The 25,701-nt window shown below is 42.7% G+C and overlaps 1 protein-coding gene across 1 annotated transcript; it reads right to left on the bottom strand.

The window, feature by feature from the left end:
* Positions 1-1,389: 1,389 nt before the first annotated feature.
* Positions 1,390-24,086, bottom strand: LOC311057219 (clustered mitochondria protein homolog; the record flags this gene model as incomplete). The annotated part of the gene is made up of 28 exons (XM_084074168.1): positions 1,390-2,127; positions 3,420-3,493; positions 4,208-4,342; positions 4,636-4,729; positions 5,513-5,634; positions 6,704-6,829; positions 6,973-7,053; positions 7,491-7,630; positions 9,440-9,593; positions 10,246-10,330; positions 10,558-10,811; positions 11,312-11,374; positions 11,960-12,112; positions 12,266-12,366; positions 13,129-13,230; positions 13,724-13,902; positions 14,376-14,681; positions 15,107-15,282; positions 15,470-15,688; positions 16,388-16,480; positions 16,645-16,792; positions 17,034-17,159; positions 17,496-17,650; positions 18,264-18,394; positions 19,385-19,525; positions 21,333-21,504; positions 21,911-22,071; positions 22,205-24,086. The coding sequence occupies 28 exons, from the start codon at positions 24,084-24,086 to the stop codon at positions 2,013-2,015; spliced, it is 5,688 nt and encodes a 1,895-aa protein (XP_083930294.1). The 3' UTR covers positions 1,390-2,012.
* Positions 24,087-25,701: the final 1,615 nt, after the last annotated feature.

Here is a 25,701-nt window from a genome sequence, read left to right as displayed (position 1 = left end):
TCATGAAACATTATGAAAGTAATACATGAATAAAATGACAATATTAACTACTGTCGCCTACTGTACATCCAAAGTTAAAGAATTTGCTAAAGCAATAATATAAAACTGTGTATTTAATTAGGATTTACATATATCAGACAGTGCTGCCCGTATTCATCATCATATGTTGAAAAACTACCCTAAATGTATGGCTAGCAGCTGTTTGTGTGGAATAGTGGATTCATTGGGATGCAGCAATTATGAATGAGAGTGACCTACAGTATGGAGAGTGCATTGTCACCCTAATGCCAGTTTCAAATATCTCCTCTTCTGGGGGTCACTGGCACAATGGATGAATACATATCACTTCGGGGGTCCTTGACATGAAAAACTATTGAGAACCAGAACCACTGTGTTATTGTGTGCGCCTGGTGAGTCATGGCACACAGACCAGGCAGATATATTTACACACAGCTTTAGGCTATGGAATCTAATGATATCACACTAATATAATTAATGTCCAGTGGGCTGCCAGAATCCTTAAATTACCGTAAAATATAGTAATCACTCTCTGAGAGCTAGGGTATAGGCAGGGTGTGGCTGTGATAGCTCATCTATTAAAAATCTATACTTCTATCCCATATCCAATGGGTTGTGTTTATTTTGGTAGGATGTCTGCTCATCTGTGATATTTTGTATGTGGCTTTTCATTCTCTAGAAATAGTCAAGAAACGTATTATCTTCATAATGATGTTACGTGTGAGTTAGCTACGTTAAAGTTACAGGATAACAGGTAGCCTACTGTATAATAAGTTGGAATGATATCACATTGAGAAGAAGAACACAAGCATAGTGGAGCAATCAAGAACTTATTTAGAATGTTCAATTTCTTATTCCCTCTTAATTTAGTTTATTAAAACGTTTAAAATTCTGTTCTGTTCAGCACTTGCATATTTCAATATAAGCAATTCAAATCGATTTTTGTTGTTTGAAGGTGTGGTGTTTACAATTGAATAAGGGAACAAAGACAACCATTGACATTTTGTTGGAATTGTAAGCCATACATCACTCAATTCATTATTGAATGGCTAAAAATGTATTTGGTACATTTTCTGTCTATATTTCATAATCCTTTCAGCCCCACCCTCCCCTTTCCCCTTATTATTTTGTGAAATCACTGATCATCTTCACAATATCATCACATCATCAATATTGAAGTATTTGCAAAAAATATGGTGGTATTCGATTTTGTCCATATCGCCTAGCCCTAATAATCTAGCCTGTCTTTGCTCCCTTTGGTAAATGTTACTTATTTACATACTTACGTAACAAGAATAACAAAAACAACTTCATTGTTTTGAAAGTCTTTAGATCCTCTGCCCTCATGATTCATACACATAGTTGGAATATTTGTGCATAGACAAATCATATCGTGAGTTCCATTTAGTGGTTTTGAATACAAGAGTGTAAATCCCGGGTGATGACAGGGAATTGCAAAAGCACAGAATGTCAGTTTATAATCAAAACAAATGTGCTTGCAGAGCAGCCTTGTTGCCATTTTGCTCCATACATAGTAGGTCAAACACATTCTGCACAATGATTCATAATGTTATACAATAACCAGGCCTATGGATTTATACATTTCTCTCACAGAAAATAGTGCTGGGTTATTCCCTCTTTACAAGTAATGTTACATAACCTTTTGAGTGCACTGCACACTGTCCATCACAGTGAGACAATAGAGTGCAAGCATATAGGGAGATAGGATAGCACACTTTTCTCTACACCTAGCCTACTTACTGTATAAGCCTCTGGTTGTCTTTAACACCTATATGGGAGGCAGGGAAATGTCCTAATTTTCCATTAAAAGACCATTGTTAGTATAACTATCATTTACATTAATCATTAAATTAATCAGCTGATATTGCATGCCGGTCTTCAATGTCACTTTGTTGTTCATAGTTAGTGCTCATTGGATGGCCAACCAAAGCAGGTTGTAACTGCAGCTCAGAAGCTCAGATGCAGGGATGCCGTCAGCCATCTGCAGACCTTGAGTCCTTTAGCGTTTGTTGGTTTTCCACATGATCCAAAGCCTGAGCCGTGCCCCTTCCCTTCAACTCACTCGTCAGATCTCCTAAATCCTTTGCTCTAGAATAGAGTGGCAGAAAATAACAATGGTGAGGAGAGAACATACTGTACATGTGGCAGTTATCATCCATTATCACGAATTGAACTGTGATTAACAATTTCATTGTGTGTTTGGCCATTGAACATTGAAACATATTGAATACACTTTAAATTAGCCTTTTAGGCTTAGTAATAAAAAATGGCACAGAGCAGATATGACAAATAACTAAAATATACAAAGAAATTATTTCCATATTCAATAATTTTATACATGTAAAAATGGCTGATCTACAAGCTCACGTTGTAAGCTTGTAGATCTGCTATTTGCTTTTTTTGAAAATGTGTGAACATTTTTCAACATGGAAACGATTACGATGCTTATGCAAAAATAATTGCGATTATCTCAAATAATTGCGATTACACGATTATGTAATAATAGTGACAGGCCTATTCACTTTGTAAAGTTTTAAATATATTGCCATCATTTACCCCCGACTTAGGAAATCAATGTTTGGTTCATGTTTTTGTTGAAACGGCATCACAGTATTATTAGGAGGAGGATAAGAACTTAAAGCTGCCACAATCTGTAGATCAGCAGATGAGTGGATGAGTGAGTGAGACATTTCTACATAGTGGGTCGTCCATAGCTGAGTGGGTGGAGACGGCTGTCTGGGGATCGAAAGATCGTCGGTTCGACCCTCAGCCTGCCCAGTCTACATGCCGCAGTGTCCCTAAGCAAGACCCTTAACCCTTAAAGGAATAGTTCACCAAAAAAAATACTTATTTTCTATCAATTTCACACCCCATGAAGTCTTGAATTCATGGAGATTGTTTTGTTTTTGACGCATTCCTGAGCCAATAATTTGATGACCCAGGAGCCAGTTGCACCACCTCACACTAAGTTCAAACTTAGCCTAGTTATAGCTTAAATGGCTTTTTAAAAGCCATTTAAGCTATAACTAGGATAAGTTTGAACTTAGTGTGAGCCTGTGAGGTGGTGCAACTGGCTCCAGGTGTATTTCCGGTAGGAGACTCAAAGAGACTCTAAGTCTCCGCCGGTAATCAAATTATTGGCTTATAGGAATGTGACAAAAACGAAAAAGTCTCCATGAATTCAATGCTTCATGGGGCGTGTAATTGATAGAAAATATGTCATTTTTTGGATGAACTACTCCTTCAACAGCTTCTGCCGTGCGCTCATCTGAGCCATCAGAGCGGTCATCTGCTGGATGAATACGGAAAAGTAATTTCCCCCTCCACAGGAGGGGACCAGTAAACACTCCCTTCCCCTTTCCCCACATGTGAGGGTTTACCTGAGAGGAATGAAAATGATTCCACAGGTCAGGTTGAGCTGCTGAAGGATCATGGGAAGGCTCGGTGTGGAGAACTGGAGAGAAATAGGAAAGGCCTTGATATACTGTACAGCCCTGCTGTGTACATACTGTATAAATAGAAATACAATCAATCACTGTAATATGACAAGCCACTGGCTAAAATATACATTTGTGAGAGAGAGAGAGAGAGAGAGAGAGAGAGAGAGAGAGAGAGAGATGTGAGGGGGACAAACATCACAGTATAAGCATTTCATGACAATCTTAAAAACTGTAATCCATAACTTGTTTTTGGATGAATAACACGTTATTTTAACAGAGAGAGAGAGAGAGAGAGAGAGAGAGAGAGAGAGATGCAGTTAACCCATTCAATCCGGGAACGCATCTCTGTCATTTTAGATTTCTTTGGCTATTCAAAAATAGCAGATATATGAGCTTGTAGATCTGCTATTTTTGAAATTGTGAAAGGTTGTGCAAATCTTTAAATATATAGAACATTTGTAAAAAATGTTTTGTTCCAGGGACCCCCAGAAGCAAAGATTTGAGTTACAAATGTTTGCTTTAAAAATATATATATATTCAAAGATTTGCAAAAATGTTCATGATTTTTCAAAAAATAGCAGATCTGCGCTTGTAGATCTGCTATTTTTGAAAAATAGCCAAAGAAATCTAAAATGACAGAGATGCGTCCCCGGATTGAATGGGTTAAATGACGTATATCACACAAATCATAATCTGTACTGTACGTATATGATTTGTGCGTTATGTACCTTTGGGGGTGGGATACAGGCACTGGAGGTGTTGCTGTAGATGTGGTTGAGGGCTTTCTGGAGAATCACAGCCTGCTGAGTGAGTCTCTTCAGGTACTCTGAGCTCTCTTTGGTACTCTCGTGGCTCTCGCCCACCTTCGTGTGGGCAACAACAAGGAGCATGATTATATATGGTATATGCACAGTACAATCCTGGGTGTTAATTTAACCATTTGTAAGTCGGTACAAATGTAGCCAAATGGACTTGAGGATTTCACTGTGTATATACTGTATTTCCCCCAGAAGATGCTGTCCATTCTATTTCTAGTTTTTGTTGACACTTTGTGTGCTTAAGTTATGTTGTTTAAATCTTCCACTAATCACAGTTCTCTCCGCATCCCACCGTACGATCTTCGCCAACATCTATAAAGCACCTACTGTACATGTACCTGGTCCTTGTATATTGAGTAAGCCTCTTTTTCATGGTGCAGGGCTGAGCGGAACTCTCCTTTGCTCTCAAACACAGTGGCCAGCAGGTGATGACTGTATGGAAGACACAGTGAGAGAGAGAGAGACAGAGAGAGAGAGAGAGAGAGAGAGAGAGAGAGAGAGAGAGATAGAGAGGGGTGAGGAGGACAAACATTAAGTACACAATACACTTTGGCTGCAATGGAATGAAAGGATCACAGTAAACATTTCATGACAATCTTAAAAACTGTAATCCATAACTTGTTTTTGGATGAATAACACATTATTCTAACCGTTTCTCTGCTCTTCTATTGAGAAATGTAGATCCTGGACCACAACAGTTTGACAAGAGTTTTTGCATGAAGCTGTAAATGTAATATCAAACCGCTTTCAGTTTGAGCTCAGCAGTCAAAAATGTGGCACTCACCAGGGAACCAGGGTTCAAGTCCTGGGTAGGGCATGAATATTATGGATTGCAGCTTTAGACCAGTGGTTCTCAACCTTTTCAGGCTGCGACCCCCCAAAATAATCATATTTGAGTTGAGGCATTACATGTAGTTTGACTCGGTTCCACAGATAAATATTGTGAAAATTGCCAATCTACAAGCAATATTTTTTATATTTAGAATAGTTTGTTGATACTTTTTTCCTTTAATTTCTTTTCTTTCTTTTTTTTTATCAAAAAGGTCTTAAAAGTCCTTAAATTGCCACTTCACTGTCATCTGGGGACCCCCCCCACCCCCCAAAAAAAAATCATGTGGGGACCCCCCGGGGATCCCGACCCACAGGTTGAGAACCACTGCTTTAGACTAGTTCAGATAAGATCAATTGAAAAACAAAACTAATATCACATCTGACCTGTGTGCATGTTTGACTGATTTGGCACCGTGGAACTTGGAGGTTAGAGTTAAGGCATTTTGCAGGAACTTCAGTGACAGGTCGTATTCCATCAGGCCATGAAGCACCAGACCCAGCATACTCTAAAGAATGAAGCACAACAGAGATATCCATGTATTATTACCAGCAGTGGTGGAAAAAGTATTCCATTTTTTTACTTAAGTAAAAGTATCAATACTGCAATGTAGAAAGTAAACGTCCGGAATTCTAAATTTACTTGAGTAAAAGCACAAAAGTATTGGTATGAAAATGTACTTAAAGTACCAAAAGTAGAAAGTGCTCATTATGCAGAATGTCCCATTTCACAAGTTTTCAAATGTATAAAATGTAAATCTTTTGAAAATAGACGATCTGGATCGGCTATTTTCAAATTGTCAAAATGTTTATAGGGCTGAAGTGGGTAATGTATGTTAATAATCAAAGTCTACAAAGTAACTAGTAACTAAAGTTTTCAAATAATTGTAGCGGAGTAAAAGTATAGTATTGGACTCTGAGATGTAGTAGAAGTAAAAGTACTGCGAATTGGAAATACTCCAGTAAAGTAAAAATACCTCAAAATTGTACTTAAGTACAGTACTTGAGAAAATGTACTTAGTTGCTTTACACCACTGAATACCAGTATCTAACGCAACAGTACAGTACATTCTGGACAGTGTACAGTCTGTCGCGTGTCGTGTGCTGTCAAAAATAAAGGTTTGTAGGGGTATTTACCGTTACTATTCTACATGCCTTCGGTCATAAGCTGGTGAATGTGGCATTAAACATCAAGCAACCTTTTATAGAGGCGGCTCAGCCACCTAGTAGCACAGTGAATAAATTATTACGATGCACTCTCTTTTTATTGTGCTAAGTAACGTAGAAACACCTTAAAATTGACTGCATAACACAATCACTGAAATTTACCATTTACAATTTAGGCATTTAGCAGGCGAGATTTTAGTTGGGCAGGCGGCCACCTGCCCAGCCTCTATGGTGGGTACGCCACTGCATCTGTCTACATAACATGCTATCTAAGTTACATTTTAGCCTTTGCATAAGCCTGCAAGGTCGTCAAGGATAGGGCAAGTGCTACGGGCTGAGGTGGAGTCTGAAGAGGTGAGGCTTCAGATTACGAAAAAGAAAGAATGAAAGAAAGAAAGAATGAGGTCTTACGTCCAATAGCGCGAGCTGCGGGTGGTCCTCTCCACTCACAAGCAGGGTGAGGTAGCGTGCGCGGTACAGCAGGTGCAAGGAGGTGGAGTGCTGTCTGCCCGCAAAGCAGTACAGAGCCAGGTACGTCTGGATCCATCAACAGAAAACACATCTATCTATGATATATACTCATGTAAACACATCTTGGATCTCAAAGAACAGTGGAATACAGATGGAGATACAAACACAATACAGCTGCGAGTCCACGAGGAAAAGTGAAGGAAACTCACATAGTCTTGGGTTGTCTGTGGGTGGTCAATGCCCTGCACTCGCTCACTGACCATCGCAACCTTCTCCTGGTGGCTCAAAGCCTGGGGGGAAATACAGCAAGAGATAGATAGATAGATAGATAGATAGACAGACAGACAGACAGACAGACAGACAGATAGACAGACAGACAGACAGACAGACAGACAGACAGACAGACAGACAGGGACAAAAACAAAAAAATATCCATGAATTCAAGTCTCCATGGGGTGACTAACCGATAGAAAAACGTCATTTTGGGGGTGAACTATCCCTTTAACTTAAATTTCATAATGGAAGTCAATGGGGCCCAGATCGGCTGAAACCTTGCCCAAATACATCATAGATATGTCAAACTGTAGATGACTGATGTCTACTGGCCACATTAAATCTGAGATCCACATGGGAGCCATGCTGTTCCCATGTGGATCTCAAGATCTCTTTATACATTACAGATCAAGTGTCATGGTGCATCACATCAAGTTGTGCATTGTGTATTTACGTCCTGATACTCTCCCAGGATGTAACTGATGCGACCCAGGAGGCGCAGGCACATGCACATGTCCTCGTGCAGGACGCCGCACACAGTGCTGAACAGAGTCAGGGCCTGGCTTAATATTTCATAGCCATCCTTGAGCAGTCCTGGATGAAAAAAAAGAAAAGAAGAATAAAAAAACAGTTCTTTGGAGGTGAGCAACACAAACGTCTACCAGACTCATCCAATTAGGGCCATATTTTCGCCGGCGCCAGCCTTACCCATAAACTTCTTTGCCATTTATTTTACTATTTTTATAAACATTTTCAAATAGTTCAACTAGCCGATCTGCATCGACACGCTGTGAGCTTGTAGACTGGCTATTTGAAAATGTTTTTAAAAATAGTTAAAAATGGCAAAGAAGTTTAGGGATAATGGGTAAATCACCGGCGAAAATAGGGCTCTAGCCTATGTTGAGGCTAAATAGACAATGGGTAGCATTAAGGGGATATTGGTACTCAAGAGTCCTCATTTATATTATATATATATATTTTATTTGTTGCTTACATGACAGCCTGTTAGTGTGCATTACCACTGTTAGTGTGCAAATCAGATGATTTTTGTTTTTGATCAACTACTTGATTTTATAACCCCAATTTAGTAATTATGCAAATTCCCCACATGTGTAGTATACTCCCTGTCACTGCTTTAGACCGGAAAAGGTATTCGGCGATGCATTGTTCTGGCCCTCATTTATCAACGCAGCGTATAAACCGCCGTATATTTTTCCATATATTCGGCCGTACACCAACGCCGAAGTCACATTTATCAACGCATCCTACACAGCTGATCCGAGCTTACACTTGGTCCCAGCCTTGATAAATGCCACGGCTGAAACGAGCGTCATTTAAATAACACGCCCTTAAATATTCTCAAAAACGCCCCGATTTTACGACATGAAGACGAACCAGAATACGACCAAAGACATGAAAAGCCAATAAGAAACAGTCTCGCCCCCCCCCCCCCCCCCCCCGCTGGCCTCGCCGCACACGCACACGCCTCTCTCTCTCGCTCTCTCTTGCTCTCTCGCTCTCTCTCTCTCTCACACACACACACACACACACACACACACACACACACACACACACACACACACACACACACACACACACACACACACACACACACACACACACACACACGCGCCCGCTCAACTTTGTCTTTCATGTCCGTGTCTGTAGCCAGCGTAGCCAGGTGCCGTCCCGACCGCGGGACTCCCGGCGCAAAAGCGCTCGTATATTTTTGAAAATAGCAGATCTACAAGCTCACAACGCGCTTGATGCAATGCTGGCTTGTGAGCTTGTAGATCTGCTATTTTCAATACAGACAGATCTACAATCTTATCTGAATGACTGTTAAAGCAGTTTGTTTAAATTACTTTATAAAATGATATATTTTCACAGCGATTATTTATTAGTGTAGATATACACATTTAGGAGTGGATTATGTGTCCAGATGCCTGTCAGACAGTCAGACAATGGTGCTCCGCAGGTCTAGAATGGAATAAACGGGTGCAGCCAACGTCAACAACTGGTCTCGACCAGACGTGAGATTTCAGCCTACGGTAGGATAAAGCCCACGTCCCATTATTTGGTCTACACCGCGTTGATAAATGAGGGTATATTTTTGAATTTCCATTTCTTCTAAGCAACAGAAATGTTCATCTACTAGCCTGTGAATCAGAAAATGTGTGCATTAAGGTCTTTTATACATATCGTACATACAGTATACAGTATATCGTATATATTCATGCAGTTGTCTACTTTATTTAGATACGATAGTAGACAGATTGGGCAGAGAAAGGGAAGGACATGCAACACAAGTCTCCAGCTGGAGTCGAACTGGAGACGCAACATCTAGTTAACCAGTTGGTGTCTAACTTTGTCTAAATTGTGTATGTCTGTGTGCTGTACTACCCTGCTGTACTGCGACCTGGGCATGCTGGATGAGTCGCGTGGCGTCGGATGACGTAGGCCGGAGATGTTTGACCACAGGGAACATGTTCACTACATCTTCCTCGCCAAACACTGGCCTGTGGCGAGAGTCAAACGCGTACTCCCTCAACTGCACCTGCATGTGAAGAGACACAAGGAGTGTTGAATTCCAGATGCTTTTAATTTGACATCCTGTGATAAATGCAACAGGAGGCTCAAATGGCTTGCTTAAAGTGACTGCATTTTCCATGAACTGAAGCTGACATAGTTAAATAGATATGTTGTTGTGAATTAACTAATCCTTCTTATGGAATTGAATCATTGCAATTTGTTATGTTTGATTACTTCTTATTGTTATTATTGTCTGTCACATTTGCTTTGCTGACAAATATTGAATTTCTTAATGCAGATCATGCTCAGTTGAAAGATGAGAGTGACGAAAATGATTTGGAACAATGTCAATGAGACTAACAAGTCAAATCAGAGAACAATTCGATTGTTCAATTTGAGATTGATTACTGTCACAGTCACAGACTGTGCCTGTCTAGGTGCTGTATTTCTATGTTATGTTCTTGTCTTCCCCAGCTGTATCTCATGTGTAATCAGCCCTCATGTGTATATTAGTCTTGTTCCCCAGTCAGTCCTTGTTGGATCATTGTGTGTGTTAAATCGTTTGTCTGCATGTTCACCTGTATTAAAATCCCAATCATGGGTTTCGAACACTATTCTGCCTGGCTGTCTGCATTTGGGTCCTCACCGCACCATCAGATCGAGACAGATTACAATACCTGGATGCCTGTTTTCATGGTCATCTCTCGTAGTAGGGAAATCTTCTGTAGACTGTACTTCTCTATTAAGTCATCTATACTATCACTAAACACAGAAAGAAAGACAGAAGGTAAAATTATTGTACAATAATAATAGTTATTGATCATTCCCTAACCCCTAACCGTAGACCCAGCCATCATATGCCCAACCTCAAACTTTACACACACGTTAATAATCCTAATCCTAAAATAGCCTGGCAGGTTTTCCACATCTATTTATCCCAACGAGGAAATCTCACACACGTGCACGCACGCACGCACGAACATAAACACCTGCATAGCGTGTAGTGGTAGTAATCCTCAGCCTCTTTCCTGAGCCTAACCCAGAGGTCACCGGGGGTCAGTCTAGCCCACACGCTGTCCGCCAGCATGGCAGCGCGACTCCCGTGGCTACCGGTGCGTCGCCGGCGGCCCCGGCGGCGGGAAAGCAGCTCGTCTGAACCGGAGTCGGGGAACGAGGAGGAGGAGCCTAGCAGGCAGTTGAGGAAGTGACTGACAGCGGCGGAGAACGATGCAGGTTCCACATCCTGCAGGTTAACAGGAAGGAGGTTGAAATGACAGAATATAAAACAAAACAAAACAATTCAGTAGACTAGAAAGGAAAGGGAAAGTAATTACTGTGATAAACACAAAGACAATTTAAATAAAACTGTAATTCTTCATTTATAGTCCATCACGAGCCAATGTCCAGTGGTGGAAAAAGTTCTCAATTTTTTTACTTAAGTAAAAGTATCAATGTTGAAATACCCTGTCACAAGTAAAAGTCCTGAATTCAAAATTTACTTGAGTAAAAGTACGAAGGTATTGGTATTAAAATGTACTTAAAGTACCAAAAGTAGAAAGTTCTCATAATGCAGAATGTCCCATTTCACAAGCTTTCAAATGTATAAAATCTTTTGAAAATAGCAGATCTACACGCTCACAATGCGTCGCATCGCGACGCATTGTGAGCTTGTAGATTGGCTATTTTCAAATGGCCGGAATGTATATAGGGCTGAAGTGGCTTAAACAGTTTGAAGCACCAGACCTGCAGATAGATCTTGAAGATGTGTTTTGCACTCCGGATGACCAGCTCACTGATGGCAATTCTCTGCGAGGGAACACTTCAGCAGTTAATAGAAGACTGGGGTTTGGTCATGAATCAAAACACAATCACAGGCGGAGCAGTGGAGGAAAAAGTACTGTCATTTTTTTTACTTATATACAGTGAAGTATCAATACCACAATGTAGAAGTACTCTGGTACAAGTAAAAGGACTGTGTTCAATGTTACTTGAGTAAACGCTTGTAGATCGGGTATTTTCAAATAGCCTACTGTATGTATAAAACAGGGCTAAAGTGGTTCATGTGAGTTTTTTAATATAATAATAATGTATATTTGCAAAGTAACTAGTAACTAAAGTTTTCAAATAATTGTAGTGGAGTAAAAGTATAATATTTGCCTCTGGGATGTGGAGTAGAAGTAAAAGTATTGAACATTGGAAAATATATATTCCTCAAGTACAGTACTTGAGTAAATGTATTTAGTTACTTTACACCACTGCGTAGGAGCAGTATTCATTGTAACTCGGGGAGTTTGCTGAGAGGAATACTTTGGCGAGAAGATAGCGCTGTCTGTGTCTGGATGTCACATTAATTACTGGTGGTCCCAAATGATGTCTGGCAGTGATAATTACCTCTATGTGACTGAGCCTCTCTCTTTCCTCGGACCTCTCCAGTAGCTCTAGAAGTGTGCCCAGGTACCGTACACTCACACCCCGCTGATGCAAGGCCACGGTCAAGGTGGCCCCATCCATAGGCACCGCTGTCTGGTCTAGACAGTCCCTCAGCTACAAGAAACACACACACACTACTTTTACTGGGGACCCGCTGGAAACCCCCCAAGGACCCCTGGGGGGTCCGCAATCTTTTCTGTTTCCAACCGTCTCCTTCAAAACATAAGGGGCCTGTGTGGAATGTTGTTTTGCAGAAAGAAGACTCACCACTGCTGGAATCTGATTGGACAGGAGGAAGGCTGCAGCATCCCAGAGCAGCTGTTTCTGTCTCAGTAGCTCTTCGGCACACTCGGATGGGAAACGCACGCCTACCGCAGAAACACACGACGGAAGTTGAAGGAAAACTCTTTGCGTGCCAATGCGCGTGAGCGACAATGCATGTGGGTTGGGCAACTTTGATGATGGAGAGGGCCACTATTATTTCCACACTCACTCCAGAGGGCCACATTGCATATACTGTCGGGCCATTCTATGTCACACAAAAGTAGCAAAAATAGCTGATCTACCAGTTCAAAACGCGTCGCAGTGCGACGTGTTTTGAGCTTGTAGATCTGCTATTTTTGCTATTTTTGAATTGGAATCCTGATTTCTTTTGTGCTATTTTTTAATTGGAATCCTGAAAAGTAACATTTTTATTTCATTTCAAATGCATTTAGTTATTCTTATGTTAACTTTATGAACTTAAATACAAATACATTGGACATAAAAAAGACAATAGAATTTTGTATGTAGATGCAAGTGTGTGGGGAGATTTCAGGTATAGGGACTGCACACAAGAAGACATTATGCGTAAGTGTGTCTGAGTGTGTGTGTGTGTGTGTGTGTGTGTGTGTGTGTGTGTGTGTGTGTGTGTGTGTGTGTGTGTGTGTGTGCGTGTGCGTGTGCGTGTGCGTGTGCGTGTGCGTGTGCGCATGCGCGTGCGCGTGCGCGTGCGCGTGTGTGTGTGAGTGTATTTGCAAGAGGATGTGCACTTGTATGACAGGTTTGTCTGTGTCTGGATATGTGTGACAGGTATGGGAGTTAACACAGCTGTGTGTCTATGTGTGTTTGTGCATGCACAAAGTGACAACCTGCACAGCAAACATCAGGGTTGAAGCGGATGTCAAAGTGGGAGTCGCTCACTGAGCCGGTGGCTTTGCATGCTTCCATGATCATCTCTCTCCTCTGAACATCTGCATAGAGTAAGACATTAGTCACTCATTTCTTTTTAGTTCGCAGCAATCAGATTTAAGCCTGATTTAGACTTTGTCACACAACAGGAATAGCCGATCTAGAAGCTTGTAGATGGGCTATTTTCTGCACGCAACACCCTTGTGCGATAGGCTCTATACACAGCAGCCATATTGGAAAGAAATTGGGCCTCTACCATATTGTGCATGTTGGGTCACTGGGTCTCAAAGTGTGGTCCAGGGACCCTCATGGTTCCATGAGGGGGTTTCAAATGGCCCCTGACGGGTGTGTAACTCTGAGAGTGTACAAATGTGGTTCCATTTGTACACTCTCAGAGGTATGGGGGTCCACTGTGCCACACTAAATGGAACAGAGCCTTAATTAGTATCATTGGTAAAACCTGTGAAGGAAGTAAGGAAGAGGCCCGATTTCTTTCCAATATGGCTGCTGTGCATAGAGCCTATTGTCATCTCTCTGTCCTCATCTCTGACTCACCTAGACCAGCTGTGGCTGGAGCTGTATCTCCAGTCTCCCCCAGTATTTTGACAATATCTTCAGCCTCCATGTCTTCACGCCGGGCCATGTCTTCTGATTGGCCGACCCCGTCCTGGCTCTCGGGACCTGCGGCCAGTTGTCTGAGCCCCTGAGACACCATCTTGAGGAAGAGTTCATACCTGAATCATACAAAAGTGAGCAACAACATTTTTATTATATTTGGAGTTAAGTATTTTTTAAATCTATCATTCGATGTGAGCATGAGGATGGATGCTCTTTCACAGCAATTTCCTTGTTCACAATGGGATCATTACATTGTTATTCACATATAGGAGCTGAAGATCAGTAAAACTACAGTCTTCTTACTGTTGGCAACTGGTGTAATTGTTGGATAATGGTTAGTGACACCTCAACAGTTGCAGATGGAAGGGAGACTGTTTCTCAGTAATGTTGTCCACACAGTACACAGTACTGTGAACCATTGGTGACCTAGAGGTCACCAATGGCACCAAAATATTGGATCCTAAAGTAGGCCTAATGCTGGCTTTGTATCGTACCAGGTTGTTAATTGCATTCATCTAGATCCAAACATGTACTATGATTTATATATCAAGTAGTACTCTGGATGCCATCCCTCTGGCTGACCTCTGACCTGTGTTGAACAAAGGCGTCTATCAGCTCAGGCCTCAGACCGGCCAGGCTGTGCCGGTGTTGTCGTGGGTAACCAAAGCTCCGGCACTCTGTGGGCACCTCCCCCTTTTCCTCTTCTGAGAGCAGGAAGTTGAGATCCCGGGGGAAGGTCCGCAGAAGGTCCAGGATGTAGTGTCGGCCATCATTGCCCAGAATGCCCTTGGTATCTATGGAGGAGTAAAGCTCCACGGGACTGTCGCTATGGTCGATCACTGAGTGACGAGTAAGTCTCAATGGGCCGCTCGTCTTCTCCAGCAGTTCCATGAACCTGGAGAGAGAAGGGTAGAAGTTAACATTAGGCGTGCATCTAGGGTCAGGTTAAGAACGGAAAATGGCCTGGGCCGCAGCGTGGTGGTCCAGGCACCCTGGGCTGCGGTGCCAGACTGGCAGCGTGTCGCGGGTTCGAGTCCAGTTCCCAAATGGCCTTTGCTGAGTGTCACTCCTCTCTCTCTCCCCATTTCCTGTCAGTCTACTGTCCTATCTATAAAGGCATAAAAGCCCCCCCCCCAAAAAAAAAACCTGAAAAGAATGGAAAATAATGTAGTTAAAGCTGCAATCCATAAGTTATGGAATTGGAATATCCTATGGAATATTCTTCCTAGGATTCAAACCCAGGCTTCCCACGCGGAATGCAACATTTTGACCAGTGAGCTACGACAGAAGTAATAATAATAATGTGTGTGTGTGTGTTACCTTGGGTGTGAGAGGACAGTCTTTCCGTGGTCATTGGATCCATAGACAACACTTTCGTCCTGGCTCTTCTCCAGTATCCCAGCAACTATAGTCTGGGCAATAACACGGTAACCACGGTAATCCACCACTGCTGTGCCGAGTGTGTGTAACCCCTCTGTGTCGACGGCTGCATATGCCTGTACCAGAGATGCAAGGCAAATGATACAAATGCCACAATTCTGGCAATGAAAAACCAAGTTGATACTGCAATGGGAAAAGGTTACAATAACGTTGAATAGATTCATTTGAAAGTTCCAATTAAAAACAAGAGTGGGGAAGAGTGGCAGATGGCGTCTCTTCTCATGTAATCTCATCTCATCTTACCTGTACCCCTCTCTGGTCACAGTTGGCAGCTGTGTGGGCAGCAGCATTGCCCCCTAGGGGGCGGTAGTGGTCTGATATGTCGAAGCCCAGGCTGAAGAACATGCTGTTCCAGATGAACATCTGCATATGGGGCGCCTCTCCCGGGTTTATCGCCATGACGTTACCATCGACAACCGCCATGGCGCCTCGTGTTGCGGCACCAACAAAATCGCTGTTGGTCTGAATGGAGATTGTTACTCTAACCAAACAGGTTTCAAAGTGCTAAGTAGAAAGCAGTATAAAAGGCATCAACTGACTTAACTAATGGACTGTGGAGATGGAGACCGTGCTAAAAAAAACGGTGTGCTAAGTAACCAGTGATACTAGATGGCTGATAATACTAGTATGTGGAGTGTCTCATTCATGGAAATGTTATAGAAGGCATTTGCATTTGCTGACAATTCTTAGTCTTTATATTACGCTTTCATGTGTGCCTTACAGGCCACATTTGCATTTCGTCCTGAAACATAGGCGGCGGGTAATGAATGCTAGGGTAGGCTAAGCCTTCCCAAATGTTATGCTGGGAAATTCTGGGAATTGTGCAAATTAGGCAAAAATAAGAATTAAATAACATAACCCTAACCTAACCCTAGCCCTAACCCTAAAACCGAAATAAAGTAACCAAAAACCGAAAAGAAACTAACAAAATCCGCCCAACAAAAACAAAAAATGCGGCCGACCCTCCCAGCCTCAAGCCAGATCTCCTAGCCTTCCCAATTGTCAGGCTCACCCGCCGCCTATGTCCTGAAACCTGACATGGGAGCAACTGTTAACATTAGGAAATATCAGACTGGTTCATTTGGAATAGAAACCAGACACTGCAGAAAGCCTGGTGACACAAGGTTAGTTGAGCTGGACAGAGAAGGTCAGGAAGCTCACCTTGAAGATGTTTCTCTCTCGCTGTAGGCGCTCCTGGACAGTGTTCCGGGGGAGTTCCCTGCAGCACTGCAGTTCCTCGTTCCAGTCCCGACTCTAGGCCCACAACACACAGTATCACTACCACCACCCAAAATAATCGCATTCCATTGTGTGTTTGTATGTGCATGAGTACTTTGTCCTGTGCTTCCCCCTACACCTTCTGTGTCTATCACCAAGTTCTACAGTGTGTGCTTATTGTCCGAACATGTGTCCACCACCTGTCCAGCATTGTGCTCGTCCTGGCCCATTCGGATGGTGTGTGTCTCCTCCGCCCTCACCCAGTCCAGGGCATGGTCTCCGTGGGGGGCTGTCCAGGTATACACCTGGAAAGGCGTGACTATCCGCTCATACGGATGTCGCTGGACCCTGGATGAATGGCAACCAGTGGTAGAAAATACGTTCATAAAATAAGGTCAGAATGGGGTAATTTATTTACATTCGCCTCTTTGGATTTTGTCTTGTTCAATACCTGGTAAGTTCGTTTTGAAAGGCACTACACTACACAAATAAAGAGGATGATGATCAGGATTATTCTTATTGTTCATATTCTCATTCTTATCATAAGGTAGTTGAGGTTCCTGATTCGTTAAAAAATATCTTTTCTCACCTCTTTTTCTGGAGGGCACTGTAGCTTTTCCTGAAGGCAGGGCTGACTTGACTCAGCAGCTCCACCAGCGAGTGGCAAAGGATCTTGGGCAATGCCGGCTTGGGGTTAAAAGTGAAGGCAGTTGACCTGCAAACGTTAGCATAGCACATGATCGAAAAAATGGGAACGCACCTATGTTAAAAGACTGCGAGACAAATTTGCCTCATTAACTGTTATCTGCAATCATGTACATTTCTTGGTTTGGACACCTTTATGTTCTACCTAGCTCCAACACTTTGTATTCATAAGCTTTATATGCATGTTCTGGTCAGAGAAGATTTCTGTTTTTAGTTGTGGAATATTCAAAAGAGTCTTTATTGTGAAATTTCAATTAGAATTAGCTAATGTTTAAGTAGTCATAATGTTTTATGTTCACAGCGTGTTGGAAGGCATACTTCAAATGGAATGGTCCCAGATACTCACTGGTTGAGGTAGAAGCCGCGTGTGGAGGATGTAATGTTGAGGTCTCGGTCCTCCATGGTGACAACGTTGATGTACATGAGGTCCCCATGCATTTTCCTGTTTCCTGGAGGAGGGTTCCAGCTGCTCATAGTGAGGACTCGCAGGCACTGCAAAGGCTACCAGACATAAAGTTTCATTTGATTCCATTGTCTTATGTAATCGTAACTGTTTTATTTCTACATTCTGTCTGTCTGTCTGTCTGTCTGTCTGTCTGTCTGTCTGTCTGTCTGTCTGTCTGTCTGTCTGTCACATGCCACATCGCGATGTGATGTGAGCTTGTAGATTTCCTATTTTTAAAGAATTTATGCGTATAATGACATGCCCAAAATAGGGACATCAGGGACAAAGTGGTTTAGGCACTGAAAATTATAATAATGTGTTATTGTCAGAGCTACAATTATCCCATATCATTCCACAACAGCTTGTTGAGAAAATGACTAAGCATGAAATTACATAACAAAGAAGAGGACTCTGGCTATAACATCTGCAGCAGCCTGTTGCACAGGTTGAAATACCTATTGCTATTTTGCTGTATTGTACATGCAGGTGACAATAAACACCTTGAACCATTATGGCAAGTACCTGTTTGAGGGGAGAATTCCAAGTTCCATATGAGGGTTTCATGCAGACCTATTGTACCTTGATAACAGGTTTTCATGTCTTTGATGTCATGTCCTATTCTTTGCCATACAGTAACAGTACATTGAATCACAAAAACATTGCTTTTACCTTCCAACTGTGTCTCACTGGCTGCAGTGGAGTAAGGGGGCACTCTTTGCATCCAGGGAGGATGTACTCAGGGGGGCTGCAATCAACCGTCTCCTTCTCTGAAGCCCGCCGCTTCCCCCCACTTTCCTTTTCTGTATGGAAAAACAGGGTTGAACGATCACAGAAATACTGACTATGGTTCTGACTATGGTGCTGATTATGTCACTGACTATGGTTAATGACTATGGTACTGACTATGGTGTTGACTATGGTACTGACTATGGTACTGACTATGGTTCTGACTATGGTACTGACTATGGTTCTGACTATGGTGTTGACTATGATGTTGACTATGGTGTTGACTATGGTGTTGACTATGGTACTTACTATGGTACTGACTATGGTACTGACTATGGTGTTGCCTATGGTGTTGCCTATGGTTAATGACTATGGTTAATGACTATGGTACTGACTATGGTGCTGACTATGTTACTGACTATGGTACTGACTATGGTTCTGACTATGGTACTGACTATGGTTCTGACTATGGTACTGACTATGGTTCTGACTATGGTACTGACTATGGTACTGACTATGGTTCTGACTATGGTACTGACTATGGTTCTGACTATGGTGTTGACTATGATGTTGACTATGGTGTTGACTATGGTACTTACTATGGTACTGACTATGGTACTGACTATGGTTAATGACTATGGTTAATGACTATGGTACTGACTATGGTGCTGACTATGTTACTGACTATGGTGCTGACTATGGTTAATGACTATGGTGTTGACTATGGTGTTGACTATGTTACTGACTATGGTTTTGACTATGGTGCTGACTATGCTTAATGACTATGGTACTGACTATGATGAATTGAATACACCACAATGCAAAGAAGCCCTCAGGGCCTTTTGTGTTATCCTTTTAGCATTATTGTATAAATGTATCTCTACTTTTTGCAAAGTGTTAATAAAGTATTCAATCAATCAATCAATCAATCAATCAATCAATCAATCAATCAATGGTGCTAACTATGGTTAATGACTATGGTACTAACTATTGTGCTGTTGTAACCCAGTTCTAACTTAACGCTATGAGACAGTTATTTGATAATGATGAGAGAACAGTCTTACCTGTCTCTCCCTCTGTATAAATGCTGAGGTAGGACAGGGAACTGCCATTGACACCGTTATGGGCATCTGTGGGGTCGAGGCTCCTCAAAAGGTCCCGCACGTGTCCCAGGTGAAGACGGGCGTCACGTACCGTGTAAGTCTCTGTAACGGCAGCAGGAGAGATGTGTTTGGCATGTAGATACAGATGATGAGAGAAATTGTTGTGGTCTGTTACCAGTGGTGTAAAGTAACTAAGTACATTTACTCAAGTACTGTACTTAGTACAATTTTGAGGTATTTTTACTTTACTGGAGTATTTCCCAATGTTCAATACTTTTACTTCTACTCCACTACATCTCAGAGGCAAATATTGTACTTTTACTCCACTACAATTATTTGAAAACTTTAGTTACTAGTTACTTTGTAGATTTGTATTATTATTACAAAACATACATTAACCACTTCAGCCCTACATACATTTTGGCCATTTGAAAATAGCCGATCTACAAGCTCACAATGCGTCGCAATGTGACACATTGAGCTTGTAGATCGGCTATTTTCAAAAGATTTTTATACATTTGAAAACATGTGAAATGGGACATTCTGCACAATGAGTACTTTCTACTTTTGGTACTTTAAGTACATTTTTAATTCCGGACTTTTACTTGTAAAAAAGTACTTCCACTTTGTATTGATACTTATACTTAAGTAAAAGATTTGAGTAATTTTTCCACCACTCTGTTACCACCGGAGCAATGGCTATGTTCAGACTGGCAGATAAAATCTGTTTTTTTGCCTACATATCCAGATTGGAATCGTTTTTTTTTATCAACTCTGAACAACAAACACAAGGAAAAAGATGTTTGATAATCAGATTTGAACCACATTCCTAGGTAGTTCGTAATATGATTTAATCTGTTTTCTAAAGCTGTTTCTCAGTCTGGACCCTCGGACACAAAGCCTAATCTATACCATGTTGTATGTTATTATTGCTGTAATATGTCTGAAAGAGAACCTGATCCGATCACTTGAAAATAAAAGTGTGAACAGTCAGTCCTTAAGATCGTATTTGAGAAACAAATCGGATTTGTCTGCGGTCTGAACAAAGCCTGTGCAGTTTGTGAATAAAGCCACACAAATCACAATACTGTGTTCAGGGGCAAAGCTGCAATGTACATTCTGGCTACTTGTGTGCCTCATTTTGCCAAATGGAAATAGTGATTTATTTCCATAGATACCTACAATACAAAAGTGCTCCACCACACAAACAAAGTTGGCGTACCAAGATTTGAACATATACTTTTCTTTTACCTACATAGTTTCTCAACTACAACTCAAACTTCACTTTCACTTTTACTTCGCCAGACATTTCAATCCTTAACATCCGAAGGTGGCTGTATTTTGTGACGTCATAAAATAGCGGCATGAGCGGTGATTGGTCGATTTTTGAGGGGACAGACGTACATATAGAGCATTGGTTCTCAAAGTGGGGTCCGGGGACCCCGGGGGGTCCTTGAGGGGGTTCCAGGGGGACCCCAGATAAATGATGGATGGTTAGGAACCAAATGGACCCTTATGTGGTCGTAACTCTGAGAGTGTTATGGTGGTCCGTGGTCTAATGCAGGGGTTCTCAAAGTGGGGTCCAGGGACCCCCATCACGGTCCTATATATATCAGCTATTTTCAAAACATCTTGACATTCTTTGAAAGCGTCTGAATATTTTTGAAAATGTTCACAAACCACAAATCTTGTATGGGGGTCCTTGGCAAAGAATCTTTTCAGATGGGGGTCCGTGGCCAAATTCACATTAATTTAGGGGTCCTTGACGTGAGAAAGTTTGAGAACCACTGATATAGAGCTATACAGACAACCTGTGCTGCAGACAGCTTGGCCTTCGGTCACACCGAGAGAAGAAAGTGAGTGAGTGAGAGAAGAAAGCATAAAGGGGGGAAATGGCCAAAGCAGTTACCTTCCACCACCTTGATGAGCGCTTCGTCCTGGATGCCCGGGACAGAGTGGAGCTCCACGAGGCTGTCCAGCACAGCGCCACCCAGATGCAGAGAGAAGCAGGTGCGGTGGCAGGTCTGCTCATGGTCCATTAGCACCTGGTTGAGCTCTGCTACCAGCATCTGGCCAGAAATCTGAGGGAGGGAAAGACGGATAGCATAAAGCAGTGGTGCCCACTGGTGGGCGGTGAGGATATTGCAAGTGGATAATGACACGATACATGAGTTTTCATTGTGATACCGATAAATAGGAACTTGAAGTATACTATGTTAGTTCCATTGATCCAAGCCAGAACACATTCGATTGATTAATCATTAAAATAAACATGCTCTGAAAATGCCCGTGGCCCGGCCATCTGACCACTTAACACCATGTTAAGTGGTCAGATGGGTGGGCCTCGAACACTTCCAAGATTAGATTTTGAAGTGGGCCCTGAAAAGACAAAGATACTTGTGAATCATCATACATTAAGAAAATAAGGATGTAGTGAGAATGAATGTCAGTATAAAGGGCTCTACAAAGATAAAAGGAAGCTTCTACCTGGATCTCAAACGTTTCTGTTCCAGGAGACTGGATTCTGATGGTAAGCACCGCCTCCTGGAGACTGACCACTTCCTGGATGCTAAGCCCCTCCCCTTTGTCTTCATCAAATTCTTTTGAAGTAGCATCCACAGAGGTTTTTACATTTTCTAATGGTGGCACTGTTGACAAATAATAAACAGAAGTTACAACAGAAATAAATAAAAATTGCAAAAATGTAATACACATTTAATAAATCACATTTATAATTCATTACAAAAGGCTACTCCAACTGCCAAAATAAAATACACGCACCTTTGACGTGTGGCGTTGCCAGGAACAGCCTGTCCACTAAAAATAAGGTTACTTGTTTTGTCTCATCTGGCTGTTCCTCTTTGACCTGTGACCCAGACCCTTCCAGCTCCACGGCATCATGCATGGCAGTCTCGTCCAGGTTGTCAACTGTCTTGGGTTCTGCCGTGCTCTGGTCTGGTTCTGGATTCTCACGTTCTGTCTCAACAGTGATCTTATTCATCTCATCAACATTCTTTTCTGACGGGACAATGTTTCCATCTGCCTGATCAGCGCTGTGCTCAGCTTGGACAATGTCCTGAACTGTTTGTACAATATTCAGATCCGACTCATGATCAGCAGTGTCATTTAACTCACCTGTGCTATGAATTGTCTGGACGGCATTTTGATGTGTTTGATTAACATCGTGTTGATTAACAGTGCTCTGAACTTTCTGGATGCTGTTCTGGTGTGCCTGATCAACACTTTCTCCTGCATTGGGATTTTTCTGATCTGTGCACTCAGCAGTCAGAAGTTCAATCGGTTCCAATTTTGCAGAGACCACATAATCTTCCTCCCCAGGGACCTTCTCAGGTATCCAGACAGCCCTCTGTCCAACAGTTTCCTCAACTTTCTCAGCCACCTGGAAGGTTTCCTGTTGTGTCTGGTTCACACAAGGAGCCGCATAGTCAACGCATTCCGTGATTTGGACGTTGCCGGTACTGTGTTCAGGCAGGTCCACATTCTGCTGTGATCTGTTGGTATCCTTTTGCAGCAGATCAGGGATCTGTTCCATGTCGTCAGCATTGTGTTCGGTCGGCATCAAAGCACCCTGCTGTGGTGAGCCAGAGTTCAGTACTAGTCCTCTGACATGCATCTGTGTCTGAAAAGTGCTGTGCTCCTCCCAGTCTAACTGTTCACCTTCACTAGCCGTGTTCAGGTCCATTGTGGTAGTTATCTCATGCACAATCTGCTTGGTATTAGTGATCACCTCTTCCACTGGGTCATGACTGTGTTCCTTTAGAAATGTGTCTTTATCATACTTAATGTCCGTGAGTCTGTCTTGGATACCAGTCTCTCTCTGTTCAACCTGCACATCTTTGACTACTTCACCTGAGATCAGAGTGCATCTCTCTCTCTGTCCACAAACCTTTGCTGATACTTGTACAAGCGATTGGATACATGCAGGCTGTTTTCCTGACAATGCCATAGTCTCTGCAAGAGGGCCTATTTCTGTGCTTAAAACAGGTGTTTCTTTGTCTGCACGTGGCTGCAGCTCGCTGAGTACATCAGCCTGCGTTTGTAATTCACAGCCTGCAAACCGTTCTGTAATTGTCTCTTTTATCATCTCTGCCTTAGTTTGTGTATTTGCTTCGGTGCATTTCTGTGTGTCTGCCACCCTGCTGCTGTGTGTCGGCATCTCTGTTTGTGTCTGCGTCTCTGTTTGTGTCTGCACCTCTGCATGGCAGGGTTGTGTTTGCGTCTGTAGCCACGCTCCAGTCTGGGTCCCAAACTCAGTATACAGCCTCTTCCTCCCTCTGTCACCGCTCTCCGGGCCTTTCTCTCCCAGCCCCTCCTCTTCCTCCTCAGACACCAGGAGGCAGACCACAGGCTCCACCACGGATACTTCCCCCCCGAGGCTGCTGCTCAGGATGATGTCCGGGAACAGGAAGCGCCCTTGCTCCAGGGTGGGGTTCGCCGCCATGGCGGGGACAGTCGACAGGTCACTGTCATCGTCGTCGTCATCTTCTTCTTCCTCGTCCAGGTTGTCCAGCGGGGTGAAGGAGTCACACTCGCTACCCTCCCGGGAGAGCAGCGGGGACCTCTCAGCGTCCCCTCGCGCTGGCACATCTTTATGTCTGATGTAGTTTGATAAGACATGACAGCATTGGACCACATTTCCCATGGCGCCCCGGTGAACAGCAACACAGCAATCCTTCCTAAGAATAAATAAAACGTCTACTTATACAAACTTCTACAGAGAAATATGGAAAACAAGCATGCAACGTTTAATACACAAAAACAAAGTCGCTATGTTGGTCAAGGAATATATTGTGTGGTTTCTGATGGTGTGTGTCAGTGTCTGTTTGGGTGTGTATGATGAATGCCTGCATGTCTGCAAAACAGCTGTAATCATAAAAAATGATGTCCCTTAGCATTTTCAAAAGCATTTTCAGGCTGTGCAGTGGTGTCACTTTACAGAGTGGAGTTGGAATACCTTGAATTCTGGACTTCAACAGAAGATCCCTGGAATGATGTTGGAATTTTGGGAATCCTGGATAACAATCGGAAAGGTAGCCCGGGCGCAGTTTGCTTTGTTATGCTGTTTTAGAATAGAAGACAGATATACAAAAATATATCACAGGCTGATTTAATCAGCGACAACTTAGAAGTCATAAAGCCTGATAATGGTATATATTCAATATGAAAATCATAAAACCTTTAAAGATATACTACATAATAAAAACCTCAGTGTTCATATAACTCAGTGTAGAAATGGACCCAATGGTTATGTATCCTCTCAGAGTTACATAAAAACAGATTTTACTGCACTTTAGTCAGACTAACAATAACACAAAATGGAGGAGCACACAAATCAATGGGTACATTCCAAACAGTAAAATGCCACAACAAATATAACATGATTGTTATGGTCTACAGGCCCCTTACCAGCTGGCGTGATGTGTGGTGGTTTACGGCACGTTCCGTTCATCATCTTCAGGTTTCCCCTCTTCCTCATCCAGCCAAAATGACAGTGCTAAGTTCTCCCAGGTTTGCTTGCAGAGCAGGAGACTCCCTCCCTCTCACTGCTGTGACACCCCACATTACACAAGTGTGTGAGTGTGTGTGTCTCCTTTTCTGCCCTTCCCATGGATGTTGCTGACCATGTGAAGACGGCTGAGGAGAGACCTGCGACTGAGCCTTCCGGGCTAGGCCTTGCATTCAGCCCCTCTCTCTCTCTCTCTCTCTCTCTGAGCATATACAGTCACACAATACCACAATCGTCAATACCTGGGTCGATCCATAAGAGGGCGGCCTCACCAACATGCAGTGATTAACTTCCTGTATGCGTGCACTCTCTATCTACCTTGTTTTACCAGCACGTGCACACAGAGAGAAAGAGAGAGAGAGAGAGATTCCAGTGTATAAATAGCTCCCTGGCAGAAGTCTGGCACCTCTTCATTTCGTCCTCTATGGTAAGAGGACAAGGGGGCCATAACCAGCTACGCCCCCTTACAAACCCTCTGTCTCTCAGCTGGAGCTGCCATCGGGTTGCCATGGCAGCACTGCAGCAGCAGACATTAGCATTCTGAGCAGTGGCAGTGAGACCATCGTGGGAACATTCTAGCGGACTTTTTTTTGAGGGGACCAGTTGCAGAGGACCTTGACAAGGTCATTGTCAATAGAGTCAGTTACATGTCACATATACAGTACATCTATGCATTCATAAGGCTTTTCCCCCCAAATGGTTAGCAGGATTACTTCAGCAGCCCCAGGAAAAGCAATGCACTTCTCAAGTT

This window comes from Gymnoscopelus microlampas (genome assembly GCF_963454915.1).
Source record: "Gymnoscopelus microlampas genome assembly, chromosome: 12".
Lineage (NCBI taxonomy): Eukaryota > Metazoa > Chordata > Actinopteri > Myctophiformes > Myctophidae > Gymnoscopelus > Gymnoscopelus microlampas.
This window is presented reverse-complemented; position numbering and strand designations above follow the sequence as displayed.